At 38.0% G+C, this 17,327-nt stretch overlaps 1 protein-coding gene and 1 long non-coding RNA gene across 4 annotated transcripts in view; one reads left to right on the forward strand and one right to left on the reverse strand.

Moving 5' to 3' along the window:
• The window catches only part of CD34 (CD34 molecule), a 38,759-nt gene extending 22,031 nt beyond the window's left edge, over nucleotides 1-16,728 (forward strand). Inside the window, exons 4-8 of the mRNA XM_081325728.1 lie at nucleotides 730-813; nucleotides 6,997-7,132; nucleotides 9,256-9,317; nucleotides 11,391-11,555; nucleotides 14,349-16,728. Coding sequence (XP_081181854.1) covers nucleotides 730-813; nucleotides 6,997-7,132; nucleotides 9,256-9,317; nucleotides 11,391-11,555; nucleotides 14,349-14,540 — 639 coding nt within the window. The 3' untranslated portion in view covers nucleotides 14,541-16,728. The remainder of the gene's footprint in view (nucleotides 1-729; nucleotides 814-6,996; nucleotides 7,133-9,255; nucleotides 9,318-11,390; nucleotides 11,556-14,348) is intronic.
• The window catches only part of LOC308666796, a 66,903-nt gene that overhangs the window by 6,208 nt on the left and 43,368 nt on the right, over nucleotides 1-17,327 (reverse strand). The window lies entirely within an intron of this gene.

Raw genomic sequence — 17,327 nt, forward strand, 5'->3', positions numbered from 1 at the left:
TCCTTTCAGAAAAGAGCTGAAAGTTTTCTAACATAATAGAACCATGAGACTATTTCCTAAGATAATTATCTCCCACAGGTATGGCTCTGTGTGTCCCCACCATATAAGGTGAACTAGTATTTCAGAAACAGTCTTCTTGATGTTGGTGTCTCTATTGTAGAAATGTCTTCTCAGAGATTGTTGCCTAACACCTTCTTTGTGGTCATTTTTGCACCAAGGTGCTGGTTTGTCTGCTTAATATACCTGTTTGTTTAAAATTACATGTCAGCACAAAAAGACCTTTTTAGTCATTTTTGTTATACATTAGGATTTACTTTTTCCACAAGAAAAAAATATTTGTGCTTTTTTCTGTCACATCTTAGCAATGTTTATTCTTTTTTCTTGAATTATTCAATAAGCACATATCAATACTGTAAAGGAGAATATATGTAGTTCAGAATTGAAATTAGGAGTCCTTGGTGCTCTCTGAACTCAATTGTTTTCTTGCAGTCATTTTATTACCCAAACTAGATAACATCATCAGACTAGTAGTGATGATGTTACATACTGTAGTTTGGGTAATGAACCATCTGCAAGACAACAACCAAGCTCAGAGAGCACCAAGGACCCTTCAAGCACATATCAATTAATTGGTGATTTCACAGAAATGCTATTAGCAAATGAAATAGCCAAATGACACCAGAGAAAGGGAAATGCAATGATACACTCTTCCATCCTTTCTTTCTCTAGTTCAACATCACATGTATGAAAATCAAGCAGATGCTTCCTGCCACTGCAGTGGTTTGCTTGGAACTCCACGAAGCCCAATCCTGTGTAAGTAGGCAGGGAGGAGAAAATGGCAAGGGAGGCATTCATCACAATGGAGGGAGGGGAGTATAATTTCTTGGTATGGAAGATCCAACTTGGAAAAGTAAAAAGTGAGGGTTATCCTCCACCCATCTTTAAAACAATAGGTGTAATTGTTTCTATTCAGTGCAAAACCGCATGCATTTCAGTTCATCATGACCCATTTGGTTCTAGACTTGGACAATAAGGTAAAGGTAAAGGTTCCCCCGCACATGTGTGCTAGTCGTTTCCGACTCTAGGGGCCGGTGCTCATCTCCGTTTCATAGCCGAAGAGCCAGCGCTTGTCCGAGGACATCTCCGTGGTCATGTGGCCGGCATGACTAGACGCCAAAGGCGCACGGAACGCTGTTACCTTCCCACCGTAGTGGTCCCTATTTTTCTACTTGCATTTTTACATGCTTTCGAACTGCTAGGTGGGCAGAAGCTGGGACGAGTAACAGGCGCTCACTCTGCTACGCGGCACTCGGGATTCGACCCGCCAAACTGCCGACCTTCCGATCGACAAGCTCAGCGTCCTAACCCACTGAGCCACCGCGTCCCTAGACTTGGACAATGCTTTGCCCCTAATACTTCATGTGTTCCATTTGTTAAGTTTATAAGTTGTCCAATGGATTCCAGCATCATTTTTACACACCAGGCACTTTTTCCACTACAGCATCCATAGTTGTAGGAACAACATAGAGCTTCTCTACGTGTGTAAGAGGGAAGGGGAAAGAGAGGAATGGCTCATTTGAGCCCAATAGCTGGAAAGCATAGATATCTGGACAAAGGGCAAGAAGGATAAGTGATGAAATATGCACTGTGAGATTGTGAAACAACCCATCCATACTTCTATGTGATATTGTGAAGCAAATATCTTTTTGCATGGTGATGTCTGGATACCAATTTCTTAATTTTAGCATCATTGTGGTTAGTTTTTAATGTATATTAAAAACTGAGGACCCAGATTGTTGGGGGCAATAAGCTGACTTTGTAATAATGCCGCTTGGGGGGGGGGGGTGTGAAAGCCCTAACAAGCAGGCATATACAGAGAATGAAGGCTACTGCTAAGCTTGTAAGCCGCCCTGAGTCTTCGGAGAAGGGCGGGATATACTGTAAATGTAATAAAAAAATAAAAATAAAAATAAAAAATATCCTGGAGGGTAGACCAAGGTAACAATTTGTGGCATCCTGTTTTTATAGCAAAGAAAATTAAGCTGAATTGGAGGGGAGGTCACAAAGATTTGAGAAACTGATTAGACATTAACTAGAAAGTGTTAAATCCAGTTGGCTGAGAAAAGTTTTTGCAAGCAGCAGAATGTTGGGGTGAAGCAAGAGGTCCAGAAATGGGAGACTAGCCTCTCTTCAAGGCCCACAAAATTTCTGTCTTGCAAATCTTGAAGTGAAAGTTTTGCAATTTGAGTTGTACTATAGCTAAGCCAGTAAGCGATTATGTTGAGCCCGCACTGCATTGCAGAGGCGTGTCCAACAATGCCACTCATTGAAAGTTTGTGTTAAACTAATATTTTAAAAGATCTGAAATGTGGTACAATGTATGAAATTTATTTAAGCTGAAAGTTTTTCAAGAATTATGCTGAAATAAACTCCTGCAGGAGCTCACGTTTGTGGCATAGGCGCCACCTAGTGGGTTGATATTTACATAGAAAACAAGTAACACAATTGTGTCAATAATTATTTAGAATTGTGATAATATAATGCAGGTTAGCTACCCTTTAGCTCCATTCATTTACACACTGTATTGGGAATCAGCATTAGGTAAACTTCATCAGATTTGATCATTATTGTTATATGAGATACTGTACATACCGGTAATTAAGAAGCAGGCTTACTAAATAAATAAATAAATAAATAAACCTTTATTGTCAAAGTACAACATGTGTACATTGAGATTAGCTGAGCCTCCCCCCGTGCTCTCTCCCCCCAACACACAGTGACAACAAACCCTCCATCCCACCACACTATGTGAACCAACTACACCACACACCGGCCTCCCAAGTCAATTCTGCATAAGATTATGTCCCATTTAAAAGCCTAACAGCCCACGGATAAAAACTATTTTTCAGCCTGTTGGTACGGCTGGCTATATTCCTATATCTCCTACCGGATGGTAGGAGAGTAAAGAGATACCGTCCAGGGTGTGAGTCATCCCTGAGAATCTTCCTCACTCTTCCACTCCTCTGCAGGATTGACATAATTTATATGTTCCTGTCAATGTGTGAAATTAGCATTTTATAGAATGCCTAGGAAATCTATAGAATGCCGAAAATGGAACGCTCTTGTCACTCTGCATAATGCCTAGGTATACAATGCCTAGGGAGACATTTCATATTTTAAAACATCTAAAAACGTTGTGCATTCTAAAGATATTCTAGACCAGGGGTGTCAAACTCAATTTCATTGAGGGCCGCATCAGCATTGTGGTTGCCCTCAGGGGGCTGGGTGGGTATGGCCAGGGTGGGCGTGGCCTACTGGGTGGGCGTGGCTAGAGTGCGTATGGCCTACTGGGTGGGTGTGGCCAGCTCTACATCGTTCGCATCAAGGGTGCCTATGGGGGCCTGGGCAGGAGTGGGACAGATCTGAGGGTCTCTGGGCCAGGGCCAAGGCAGTGGGGGCCGTTCCGTCACTGTTTCCAGGATGGCTTCGCGGGCCACATGAAACCACTTTGCGGGCCAGATCCGGCCCCCGGGTCTTGTGTTTGACATGTCTGTTCTAGACGTTCTATACAGTGCCAGCTTTTCACACATTCCCAGTAATATATTTATTGAAATCATTGATTGGAAAACCTGGAAGCTGAAGTTCTGAAAGACACCAAATTAGGATAACTGCCTACAATGAATTTATTTATTTATTTATTTATTCAATTTGTATACCGCCCTTCTCCCGAAGGACTCAGGATGTGAATATTGTACAGATGTAGCCTTTAGACTAAAGTTCTGGCTTTGTCATCACAACATTTGATAAAGGCTTGTAAGCCTTGGAAATCACATATTAGCATATCCCCAATGCTAAAACATTGATAATATTATTCAATAACAGTTCTGATATTACTAATGGCTTGTAGGTTTTTCTAAACTATTAACAATTGGCTAATAGTGCTATACTGGCTAATAATGCTCTATGTAGCATTCAAACATAGACATAATAAGCAAAAATAGTTATTAGCTAACTAATGAATAATTGTGAATAGTAATTTGTCAACATGGAGCATTATAATATAGTCTATAACAGGAAGTTACAAACCAGTGTTTGATTTCCATCTGAAATATTGTTTTTATTCACTGATATATGGACAGGTGTTTTTTTTCATGAACAAGAATTTTCAGTGGATGACTAAGAACCCAGGTCATAATGTTTCCTTTAATTGTGATGACCATGCATGCTATTGGAGGAAACATGGATGATGGTATTATAATAGTAGGATGAACAGGAAACTATTATAAAATTCATCTTTGAATCATCTATTTTTATAGTTTTTCGTAAGGAGAATGAACATGAAACAATTTCAAGCAAAATCTGTTCCATAAGTGAACATTCCAATTATAAACTTAAATGTCACTTTATAATTTATTATTTTGTAGTAATTATTACTCTATCCTAATTGCTAAAATCTTGCACCAGCCTCCATCAATGGGAGAGAGATTATGGTAGCTGATATATCTAGGAGGCATCAGTTTAAACATATAGGTTTATGTGCACCTACATTTCTTCATAGAGATCTTTTTCACCTACAAGAGAAACTGGAAAAGGTACTGTAATGTATTATTGTCCTGAACACAAACATAATTTGCACCTTTATAGCTTGACTAATTTTTACTGGAAGTTGGGACCAGGCTTTCTTCTTACTTTGTCTCATGCATTATTTTTAAGACTGATTGCTGTGTCTGAGCCACAAATAGATAGAATGAACCCTTTCACTTGTTTGCCTTTCTGTCAGGCTTTTTCCAGTAAGCTGGTTCATTCACTAGAAAGGAAACTCTGACATCCTCTCAACAATTCTTTCCACAGAAAAGAAAAAAAAAGCATAAGTGTTTTTCCTCAATATCCTGAATATCTGTGGGAATGGTTTGGGTTTATTTGCATTTTTCCATTCTCCCTGCATAATGCATACTGTGATTGTTTACATTTTTACTTCTATTGTGTGGCTTTTGTTTATTCCATTGGGTCACATTAAGTCACCACTTGAGAATTTTGCGAAGCCAATTAAACCACCTAAAGATATGAACTGATATCCGAAATCCTAAATAGATTGATATTTAAAATCCTACTCTAGGTGGCTATCCATGAATGTCCCAGCCAGTAGAAAGTTAGATACAGGGAATCCTCATTTAGTGACTGGCTCAGACTGTGACTGCAGTTATGACAAGGATGAAAACATAACTTTGTAAATTTTGAAAAGCTACTTGAAGCTACTTGTGTCCAACTGTAATTTCTAAACAAGGATTATATGTAATTCAAAGTGGACTGGGATGGAAGATTTCTCCCTGACAATTATTTAGATAGACAGACAGACACTTATATTTTTGTTTTATTTAAGGGGAAGTACTGGTGATGCTTCTTGTATACTAGATTGTGATTAAAAGTAGGTTCTTCCTCTGTAGTGATGCTACCTGTGAATTAAATATTGCCCATAGAGCTGGAGCTTGGCACTGATCCCGGCTCTTCTGCTGAGCCCAGAAGAAGCGCCGATCAGCTGGAATGTTGCAGCATCTAAAAGGTCTTGTGATTTATATTCAGATGCTTGGCAACTGATTCATATTTATGATGGTCACAGTGTCCCAGGGTCACGTGAAGTGACCAAAACCTGCTGCAACCACCCAGCAGAAAGGGGGAAATAAAAACCAAACACCCCCACCCCACCCCCGCTGTCAATCCTCAACAGAAATGCTCACAACAATGAAAACCTCGGACAGGAGGAAGAACACAGCTGGGCGGGCAGGCAGGTGTCTTGCTTGGCTGTGGCTTGGGGGGGCACTTTTTTCAGTGCCATTGTAACTTTGAACAGTCACTAAGCAAACTGTTGTAAGTCAAGGACTACCTGTACTTCATCACGTTTTTCCTTCTTTTTTTTTTTTTTTTGGTCATCAAGTTTTTGACACCTTGCTAGGCAACTGGTGGTACTCGGATGTTGCCATATCCTAAAAGTGGTACAATGGGTGAAAAGGATGAAAAGCCCTGCTTTAGATTATTTTAGCCTAACTTTTCTGTGTCTGACCCTGACCTGTACATCTCCTTTGATGTCCAAATTGACTAAGTGGAGGTGGGGGAAACTACAGCCTCACACTTTTCTTCCTGTCTGCTCCACAACTGTTTGGGAAAGGCAACATTTTATTTTAATCTTTATGTGGGAAGATTTTATCCTTGCAAAATGTGCCATAAAAGAACCATCTGAAATACGCAAGGCATTTCTGAAACAGGAAAGCTAACTCTGTGCTTGTTATTTCCCTCTTCTCCTGCCTGGTAACAGTGGAGAAGGATACAGTGTTCATAATTTCAAAACATTAAGAGCTGCTTTGGCTAATTCAGAATATAGTCGCAGAATGAACAGTTATCATGACATTAATTATTTAATCAGCAAGTTAAATTACATTTAATTAATAATCAGTATCCACAGAAATGTGTTGATAAATAATTCAGTACATATTCTTTCTGTTTTGATTTTTTAACAACTGGACATCTAATCCTCTTCATCCACTATACTTCAGTGAAGCAAATTAAGAATCCGAAGCATATAGCTAAAACATGCTCTAAACTCTTATCTTCTGTATGTCTGCTTTCACATGCTATAATTCATAATAATCTGTCTCATTTGAGAGCTGTGCCCATTCATTTACCATAAAGAATGTTGCTATTCATATATTTTTGATAGTCATAATAGGACATAGTGATTCCATAAATGGAGCTGCTGTGCCTTCTTGGAAAATTATTCTTAATGTTTGTGGTTTCTCTTAACCTTTGTAGATTTTGAGCCAAGAAGTCCACAAATAGCTGCTATTGGGAGGATAGACTGTAGCTCATGGGAATGTTGTTATGTTTACAGAAACCAATGATAATTAATTTGCCACTGGATGTTGGGTTAATGCAAAGAAAACAAATGAGAAAAAATATTCTACAGCAGTAACACTGTTTTATTTTGTTGTGTTGTGTTTTTAGGAAAACTTTAAAAGAAACAAGGGGGAGGGATTGAGCAAATTAATTTGCAAAAAAAAAGAAGTATTATGTCTTATTGAACTGGCTGACTCTGATGTGAATCACCAATGCATGTTGTTGCTTGCAGTTAACAATACAGGTTAGTTGAACTGATTTATTACAGCTTGTAATCAAGTTGAATACCAGCCATGAGTGACTTGTTAAGATTGACTAGATTTCACATGTTGCATGAAACCATAATGTTATCTTTGGCTGATTGTACAAATCTTATATATAAAATACATTAGCCCCAATCCAGAAAGTATATATAACACATTAGCCTCAATCCAGCAACCCTTGCTATAGGTTAGCAAGATAAGTAAACCCAATGTTTTTGCTATCTTCTTCATTGTTAGATTTGGGTGTGGGATAATGCAGAAAGTATTTGAAAAACCAACTATTTCAAAATGTATTAGATGTCCTCAGTTAGGTCTAATCTATATTCAACAGCAAATTAAGGTCAGGAAGTGATTTAGTTTGTTTGTTTTACTTCCCAGTTAGTCTAGAGCAGGGGTGTCAAACTGCCAGCCCACTGGCCAGATGTGTCATGCAGAAGCTGCACCCACACCATTGCCGGCAATGGCAAACAGTCTCGATATGTTGCGTGACATCATGTGATGTCACAAGTTTGAAATGTCTGGTCTAGAGGCCATGGGATCTCCTTGTGATCTCACATCTAAGTGCTAACCAATCTATTCCATCTTAGCTTTTTCAAGATCAGCTAAATGTTGTGGCCAGCAGAAAATAAAAATTTATAACTCCTTACCCCCATCTTCCTGTCATTACTAAATTCAAACAAATAGGTGGTATATATCACAAGAACATTCAAATACTAGTTGGAAACTCTGACTGGATTCACAGATTGAATGGGCCATAGTGTTATTTGGTTTTATTTTAGCATTTTATTTATTAATGTATTTATTAAATTTGTGTAAACACATTCAGTTTGATTTGCAAACCATTGCTTATAACTTATGTATGTATTTTTTATTATGCTTGCATTTTGTCCATTCTCATAGGCAGCTAAACAGAGGTAAACAGATAAAATACTCCCCAAATCCTTAAACAGATATAATTATTTTCCAGAAGCACACATATAGTGTGCCCTATCTTTCAATTAAAAAAACACTCTCTTCATGTGCAAGACAAAATGGGGTGATTTTCAAAGTTTTCCTGGAGCCAAAGACTGATGTGGCATTTCCATTGGAAGGGAGCTTCAAAGAATGCCTGCCTCTAGGGTCCCAACAGTTATAATCTTGGAGGTATAGGACCTGGAAGAGTTGGTTTTATTTATTTAGGTGCCTTGGTGGTGCAGTGATTAGAATGCAGTATTGCAGGCTAACTTTGCCCACTGCCAGGAGTTCGATCTGGACCTGCTCAAGGTTGACTCAGCCTTCCATTACTTCCAAAGTCAGTAAAAGAGGACCTAGATTATAAACTGTCCAGAGAGTGCTGTAAAGCACTATGGGACAGTATATAAGTCTAAGTGCTATTGCTATTGCTATTGCTATATTATTTGATTTGTTTAGACAGGCAAATGAATTAAGGAGAAGATGGCCAGATAACCAGGATCAGATCTATATAGGTTTTAAATGTGACAACTACCACCTTAAATCATATCCAAAATTCAGCTGGAAACTAAGGCAACTCACATTAATACTGCACAGCTCCTTCAAGGGTCATCCCATGTTAACCATTTTGCAATAATTTAATAGAAGTGACTACAGCTTTAGTGACTCCAAATCCAGAAAAAAAAGTTGTAATTGTACAAAAAGGCTTATCTGACATCTGGTAATTAAATAGGAGAATTCTCAAGTTGCAAACCATCTTTTAACAAAGAAATACAACCTGTTTAGAGTTTTAAAAAATGGATGTTCCCTGCAATTGTTAGATTTGCAGATCCAAAGCCATTCCTTATTGGAGGGATTCAATTAAAGTGTGTTCCTCCTCATCCAGTCCCAAACAATCTCCAGGGAGTCAGTTAACAATTTTACTGCATATCTACTCATGGCTATGGGGTATACTATGGATCAGCAGTATATGATGATGATATATTTTATCATTCTAGTCAATTGTGGTTTATTTAATAAACCACAGATATATAAGCCATGTATAACTTTGAATAACATCTGTGCAAGTGAAGCTGTAAATGTTAACACTTTTTTGCTTGATAAATAATTCCAATATACTCTGAAAGTAAATTTCAGTTTTTCTTTGCTTTAGAAAATATAGGTGCAGAAGCATTGTATGGCTTTCTGGATGACAAGAAACCTGATTTGAAAGCGGTAATTTATTCATGCTTTTATATATAGTAGTTGGGTGAGACAGAATAAAAAATTTAAAACCTAAAATATTATAGAATCTGAATAGTATGCTTTGTATGCCAGGATCATGTATGACTAAAATCATGTAAATGAACAGTGGTATATTTTTCCCAAAGAATGTGGAATAAATTGTTAATATTTTAATAATAATCAAATTGCTATAACAAGCAACTAACTGTGGGAGTTTCCCAACCAATTTCCAATTCACTATTTTTAGAAAACAGACCAAAATGTAACACTTTTAAACAATAAGCAATATGCATTTTCCTGGATTTGAGGTGTTATCAAAACATCAACCAACAGTTCAATTAGCTTTTGTGCATCTACCCTGCATGTGAAGAAACCACTTTTAGCTATGGGAATTGCCAGAGAATTTTTCCAAAGAGAAGCGAAACTCTTTTTGTGGAATTGTTTCATTCATGAAAGACATAAACAGCTTTCAAATACACAGTGCAAAAGAAGTTCCAAGAGTTTCCAGAAATCGCATCCTGAAAATTAGTTTCCTTTGTGTTTAACATACTTAACATACAAAACATATGAAATACACAAGACTTCTCTCTTTCCAAACTACCTTCCCAAACATATCCTAAAGCTTTGTGATTCAATTTCAAGAAGGTTCAGCAATTCACATTTTCACACTGAGTCTTCAGATTGAATTCTTGAATCATTTGAAAGAATCAGTGAATGAGGTGCTTTGAATTACTTTGGATTAAGAGATTTGATGGGGTTTTCTTTTATGTTGCTGTGATTTTCCTCCCAAAATGGACAGTACTGTTCTGTCTATTGTGTTTCACTTTTGAATTAGACTTAGAATTTGTTTAAGTAGGTTTACATGGAGTACAAAATTTATTGTACTGGTGGTTGGCTGTTTACACTGGTTTGCTCTTTCTTATAGAATCCTCTTCCTCAATCCACATCCTTTTATTATTGTATTTCCTTTACTCCCAATATACTTGTCTAGCCTGAAATATAGCCAGCTGGCACATGTGACCAATCTGTCTGCAATTGTTTATTGCCATTAGTCCTCCCCTTTTGTTCCTTTTCATTCTCTGCCTTCCCTTCAAAGTTTTTTTTTAAAAAATTGCTATTTTTGCTTCTCTTATTTTATATTCTGTAAGTCTACCTCAGACCTAATGTCATACCATGATGTAAAGAAATAGTCTGTATTATATGCAATAGGTGAAATACGTAATAGTGATAACACACAAATTTCTTTTAAGTTGTTGCCCAAGCATCACATAACTCATGACTCCCAGAAGAGGCTAATTCTGCCTCTTCCGCTTTTCCAGGAAGCCACCAGCCCAGAAAGATAAATGACCAAGGATCATAGAATCTTCAATCTTTAGTAAGGACTTACTATTTAAAGCTGTTTTTGAAAGGCTTTGTTTAAGTAGGTTTACATGGAGTGCAAAATTTATTGTACTGGTGGTTGGCTGTTTACACTTTGCATTTTGCATTTTGTCAGCCCCACTTTTTTTTTTAATCCCATTTATATCCCGCCCTTCTCCGAAGACTCAGGGCAGCTTACAATTTAAGCACAAACCAATGTGCTTAGCAATAGCCTTCATTCTATGTATATGCCTGCTTATTAGGGCTTTCCCCCCCAAGCGGCATTATTACAAAGTCAGCTTATTGCCCCCAACAATCTGGGTCCTCATTTTACCTACCTCGGAAGGATGGAAGGCTGAGTCAACCTTGAGCCTGGTGGGACGCGAACCTGCACTAATTGCAGGCAGCTGGTGTTACTTAAGGAGGCATTAGCCCACTGCTCCACCAAGGCTCACTTCCCCATAAACAGGATATTTTAACTCCCTAAACAGTTTGGAGCTGTTATGTTGTCCTTTCCTCATTCTTGCTATGTCTTGTTTAAACAAGGTGTGAGAGTATTTCAAAGTGAAAGCCTTCAAGCTATCTGACACTGTAGGAGGTTAACTGTGTTAGACTAGGGTACAAAATTGCAAATTGCTATTTGCATTCCTGGCAGGTGTTTTCATGCTTCTTTGGTTTAATCCTATTTTGTTTTTTTCCTTTTAGCTTGGGATAAAATCCCACAGGCAGGAACGCACTGAGGTTCACCAGCTCCATTCTCGGGGGACCCTTATTGCCTTGGTCACCACCGGCCTGCTGTTGGCATTTTTGGGATTGGCTGGATATTATCTTATGAAACGACGAAGCTGGAGTCCCATGGGAGAAAGGCTGGTTAGTGCTTATAGTTGGCAGAACAAGTAGAAAGTTCAAGGCATGTAACGGCAGTTGCAGAGAAAAATGACATGTGCAAATATTCTTCACAAATCCAGAAAAAGGTCAAACAGAGTAGAGAAGTGGAACTGGGAAAGGCATTTAATTCTCTTCTTATCTGCTATTTTTACTTCAGAACCATTCATGGGTTTCCATCTTATATACGTTGACTGGCCATATAATTTCCCAGGAAAATATCTTGTTGAGATATTATACGAATATTGGACTGCAAATAGCTGGAGCTATGCAGAAGATGAACTTTACTGATTTAGCAAAATCTGTGTGACGTGACCATTTTTTTGTTGTTATTTTAAAAAAAGTGTTTCTAAGAAAAATATATTTCTCTTTAAATAACTGCTGTCATGCAGTGAATTTCTGTAGGTCACCTTCATTACCCTGGAATGCAAACAGAGCTCTGTAGAGTTTCATAGATAATTTTCAAAAGGTATTTTAGAACATTTGGGAAAAGCACCTGCAACACCTTACAGAAACTGTGTCTTTTCCCAGACCTGAATCCAAAGCATTCTACAGCCTTACCAGATATTTATTTTATTTTATTTATTTATTTTATTATATTTATATACCGCCCTTTCCTGAAGGACTCAGGGTGGTTTACAGGGTGATTAAAATGAAAAATACAAAAGTTAAAAACAATTAAAAAATTATATCAATCCCTGAACAAATAAAAACCCCAGTTAAAATTAAAATTAAAATTCTCAGCCTGGGCCAGAGAGCTCGAAGAGCCAGGTCTTCAGGTCCCAGCGGAATGAACGGAGGTCTGGGGCAGTCCTAAGCTCCACTGGCAGCTGGTTCCAAAGGGCAGGCGCACCCACTTAGAAGGCCCTCCCCCTGGGTGTTATCCACTGGCAATCTTTTACCGGCGGCACCCTGAGAAGACCATCCCCCCTGGTCACGGCTCCTATATGATCTTCAAGGTTGAGCCGGGAGTCAAGGAGGACGCCCAAGTTGCGAGCCCTATCAACGGGGGGTAACACCTCACCCCCCATCGTTAAAGGTGGAATGGTCTGGTTAACCCGAGATGCCGATATGCACAGCCACTCAGTCTTGGCAGGATTGAGACGAAGCCTGTTTCTCCCCATCCAGACCTGGACCGCCTCCAGGCAATGGGACATCATGGCGAGGGCATCGCTGGGTTGGTTCGGGGTGGAAAGAAAAAGTTGGGTATCATCAGCGTACTGATGATACCCCACCCCGAAACCACGAATGATCTCACCCAGCGGCTTCATATAGATGTTGAACAGGAGGGGCGAGAGAACCGACCCCTGAGGAACTCCATAGTATAAAATAGATAGTATAAAATCTTGACAAATTGAATGCCAAAGTGTCATCATAACAATAGCTAATGAATGTCCTGTTATTCCATTTATTTACTTTCTGGGCTATACATTATGTAGACTGCATTAGCTTTCAGAAACTATCATTCCATTATAATAAATTAGTGATATCACTGTCAGTCTCTATAATCAAGAAATATAGATGCAGGTGAGATTGTAGGCAAAGAGTCAGAGCAAGACCTCTTACAATCCATGGGAATATTTCATAGCTTTTTGCTAAAACCTGTTCTCTGAGCAAAAAAACCCAGATTAATTTTCTGATGCTTCCATTGTAAAAAAAATTCTGGAAGTAAGCTATGAATAATTTTTCTGCTCCAAAACCTGGATACCAGAATAAACAAAATATTAAAGAAACTGCATACTGGATTCTCAGTATTACATCCAATGTTTCCTTTTATTGAAATAATAATAATAGCAGCAACAACAGCAATAATAATAATAATAATAATAATAATAATAATAATAATAATAATAATAATAATAATAATAATAATAATAATAATAATAATAATAATATAAAGTTGGAAGGGACCCTGGAGATCATCTAGTCCAACCCCCTGCTCAGGCAGGAAACCATTTCAGACAAATGGCTGTCCAGTCTCTTTAAAACGTCACAGCTTCTGGAGGCAGGTTGTTCCACTGATTAATTGTTCTAATTGTCAGGAAATTTTTCCTTAGTTCTAGGTTGTTTCTTTCTTTGGTTAGTTTCCATCTGTTCTTCTTGTCCTGCCTTCAGATGCTTTGGAGAATACCTTGACTCCCTCTTCTTTGTGGCAGCCCCTGAGATATTGGAACACTGCTATCATGTCACCCCTCGTCCTTCTCTTCATTAAACTAGACCTACCCAATTCCACCAACCCTTCTTTATATGTTTTAGCCTCCAGTTCCCTAATCATCTTTGTTGCTTTTCTCTGTACTCTTTCGAGAGTCTCAACATCTTTTTTACATTGTGGTGACCAAAACTGGATGCAGTATTCCAAGTGTGGCCTTACCATGACATTGTAAAGTGGTATTAACACTTCACGTGATCTTGATTCTATCCCTCTGTTAATGCAGCCTAGCACTGTGTTGGCTTTTTTGGCAGCTGCAGCACACTGCTGGCTCATGTTTAAGTGTTTATGTGTACATGTTTAAGTGCACATATTTATACTGATTTTTTGTATTATTATCATTGATCACATAGGCCACTGAAATATGCTTCATACATGAACAAGGTTTCCCTGTTCACCCCACCAGGAATATGATCTTAATACTTTTCTAAATCCTTGATTGAAGGCCTGGCTGAAAGAACAGATGTTTATTTTATTTTCTATATAGAATCTAAATCACTTTGTTGACCTTTGAACAGCTTAGTTTTAACTCTGAATTTTCTTATTATCTGTACCTCCAACCCCTTTAGGGCGAAGATCCTTATTACATCGAAAATGATAGCCATGGCAATCCTGAGATCCCTGTAGCCTCTCAAGAACAGTCGGGTCTGCAGGATAAACCAAATCTCAATGGAGGGGCTCGGGAAAATGGGACTGGCCAGCCATCCTCAAAAAATGGACACCAAACGAAGCCCCAGGTTGTGGCTGACACAGAACTGTGAAAATGCTCTGACCTTTTTAATGCAGCTGGAAAAGCTCAACTGTACTTACAGATGAGCTAGGACCAAAAATTCCTAAATGAAATCATAATACCTTTTTAAAAAAAGCTTTACCATCTTATACTAAAACATTTTTCAGGGGCTGACGCAGCAGCATTATGTGTATGAACACTGTAAAATTAGCAAATTGCTTCAATGGGACTGGGTATGTTTTTAATAAACATGGAGTTTGAGGCTTTTTTATTTTTCTATTTTTAGATGTCATATCCTTCACAACTGTTCATCCAGGGAGACACAAGGCATGTTTTCCAGAAATTAAAAATTTTGCACTGTTTGAGAATTGTTTAATATCTATCTAATGCCGTTTGGAGTAAGAAAGGACATGTTCCCCTTTTTAAAATGTAATTTTAGTTTAATTTTAAAATATAACAGAGATATAACATCTAGGGCTCCAGAGTAGTATGCAGCTGAAAGTCCCTAGACTTTGGTATCACCACCCATCCTCATCTCCAACTAAGACTGTCATTACTGCCTTTCTGCATTTGTGCTGTGCTGCAATTTGTACATAACATAAACTGATTGTAACTCTGCAACTCATCAGAAGCCTTTTGAAATATGGCTGAAGCAGTTCTTAACACAAAATAAACTCTTCACTAGCTTTGCTTACTTCAAAAGAACTGAGTACCTTTTCCCTTTAAAGGCAATAGGAAATATTAGGAGACATCTTTTGTAACACAAAAGTGCAGTACGGTAGGCAATTGGCCTAAATCTCAAATGTTCTGTCTCCTTCAAACTTTGTTTTCATTGTCCATCCACTGTACATAAGAACAAGCAAACAACTCTTTTTCCTACATAGCATTTTCTAGATGCTTTGGGACAGTTACTATCAGAATTCACAGCAAGTATATCCTTTGAATTCCAAAAATCACTGGTATTTTTTTAAAATTAAAGGAAATAAGTCTGAAATGTTATTCTTAATCCATATATAGTTAATTACACTGAAATCAAGGGTGGCATCAATTGTAGTTACATTAACTGGAGGTCCATTTTTCAGAGCCTAGAATCCTATTTTAACATCCTGGGGTTTGGATGCAATGCAGTTTACTTCTAAATAGACATTTATATGATGGCAGAGAGCCTTTGAATATAGTTTTCAAACAAAACATGTGAGAGTATATTTGTAAATGTAAATGCAAATGCAAATATAGCTATATTTTAGTTGTATGTTTAAACATATCTAAGATCACAATAGTCATATACTTTAGGCTAAATTAAGTATGCTAGCCCTCTTTTCTTCCCCCAAATATTTTTCTCTGTTGCCTTCCTTCCCCTCGGTGCCCATTCTGAAATGTATTGATTATTATTTGAAAATAGAATGCAGAACAAAAATTATCATTTTTATACTAATTAACATGGATATGTTTGTTTTAACTGGAAATAATTCAAGAAAACCTAACATGAATACTGCCTTATTTACACTTGTCACTGGAAGCATTAGCTAGATATGGGATAATGAACATAAAAATAAGTAGCCCATTAGGGAAAGGAAGATATTTCTTCTTTTTAATTCAAATTTCCCTAATCTGCTTTTATCCAGATAGGTTGGAACCAGAATTCTTTGCCAGGTATTGTCCAAATGCTGGTGCTAGAGAATGAATCAATTATTTAGTAGATTAGTATAGACAGCCTTAAAGTTTACATTTTTGTGTTAAACAAGCAAACATGATTGTTAATATGATATAAAAGAAGCATGTATATTGGAATTGTCTCTAGTGTAAACTATGCATATCATCTTCATAATTTAAAAAGGCAGCATATGTATATTTTGATTGTTACTTAGTATCTGATTTTCAAAATGCTGTTATGATTGTTTGGGGTTTCATGTACTTAATTGAAAAGCTGTAATGGGCAGAAATGATTTGCCTTAAGCTTTTCTCTGAGTTCTTGGCAAAAGTAAGTTTTCAATTGAGATATTCTTTTGCAAAGATACGGAGATTAAATGATAGTAGGCACAACAGCATAATTTACGATAGTGTAAGAAAAAAAGGGACACGGTGGCTCAGTGGGTTAGGATGCTGAGCTTGTCGATCAGAAGGTCGGCAGTTTGGCGGGTCGAATCCCGAGTGCCGTGTAACAGAGTGAGCGCCTGTTACTCGTCCCAGCTTCTGCCAACCTAGCAGTTCGAAAGCACGTAAAAATGCAAGTAGAAAAATAGGGACCACTATGGTGGGAAGGTAACAGCGTTCCGTGCGGCTTTGGTGTCTAGTCATGCCGGCCACATGACCACGGAGACGTCCTCGGACAAGCGCTGGCTCTTCGGCTTTGAAACGGAGATGAGCACCGGCCCCTAGAGTCGGAAACGACTAGCACGCATGTGCGGGGGAACCTTGACCTTTACCTTTCAGGGAAAAAAATCAGAATACACATGAATGGCTCATGACTTGTGTTAGGCCTCCTTTGCACATTATAGTAAGCTTCTTTCCATGTTGTCCATTTTTAAGACAGACTTAATTAGAAGCTGTTCACTCCACTAGAATACCATTTATGGGAATGTGGGGACTTCTTGGCAAGATAAAGGCCACAAACATCTCTCACATGAACCAGGATTCTTGCTGAAATATCAGGGTGTGTGATCCATTTATTTGCTTGCATATCCATATTATATTCAAGAATTTTCTCCAACACCAAAGTTCAAAAGTATCAATAATGTTTTTATCCTACTTCTTCAAAGTCCAACATTGCTTACACAATTTTGATTCTGATACAGCATCTGAGTATCTTTTCCAAAGC

Source organism: Vipera berus (genome assembly GCF_964194415.1).
Source record: "Vipera berus genome assembly, chromosome: 3".
NCBI classification, from domain to species: Eukaryota; Metazoa; Chordata; class Lepidosauria; order Squamata; family Viperidae; genus Vipera; species Vipera berus.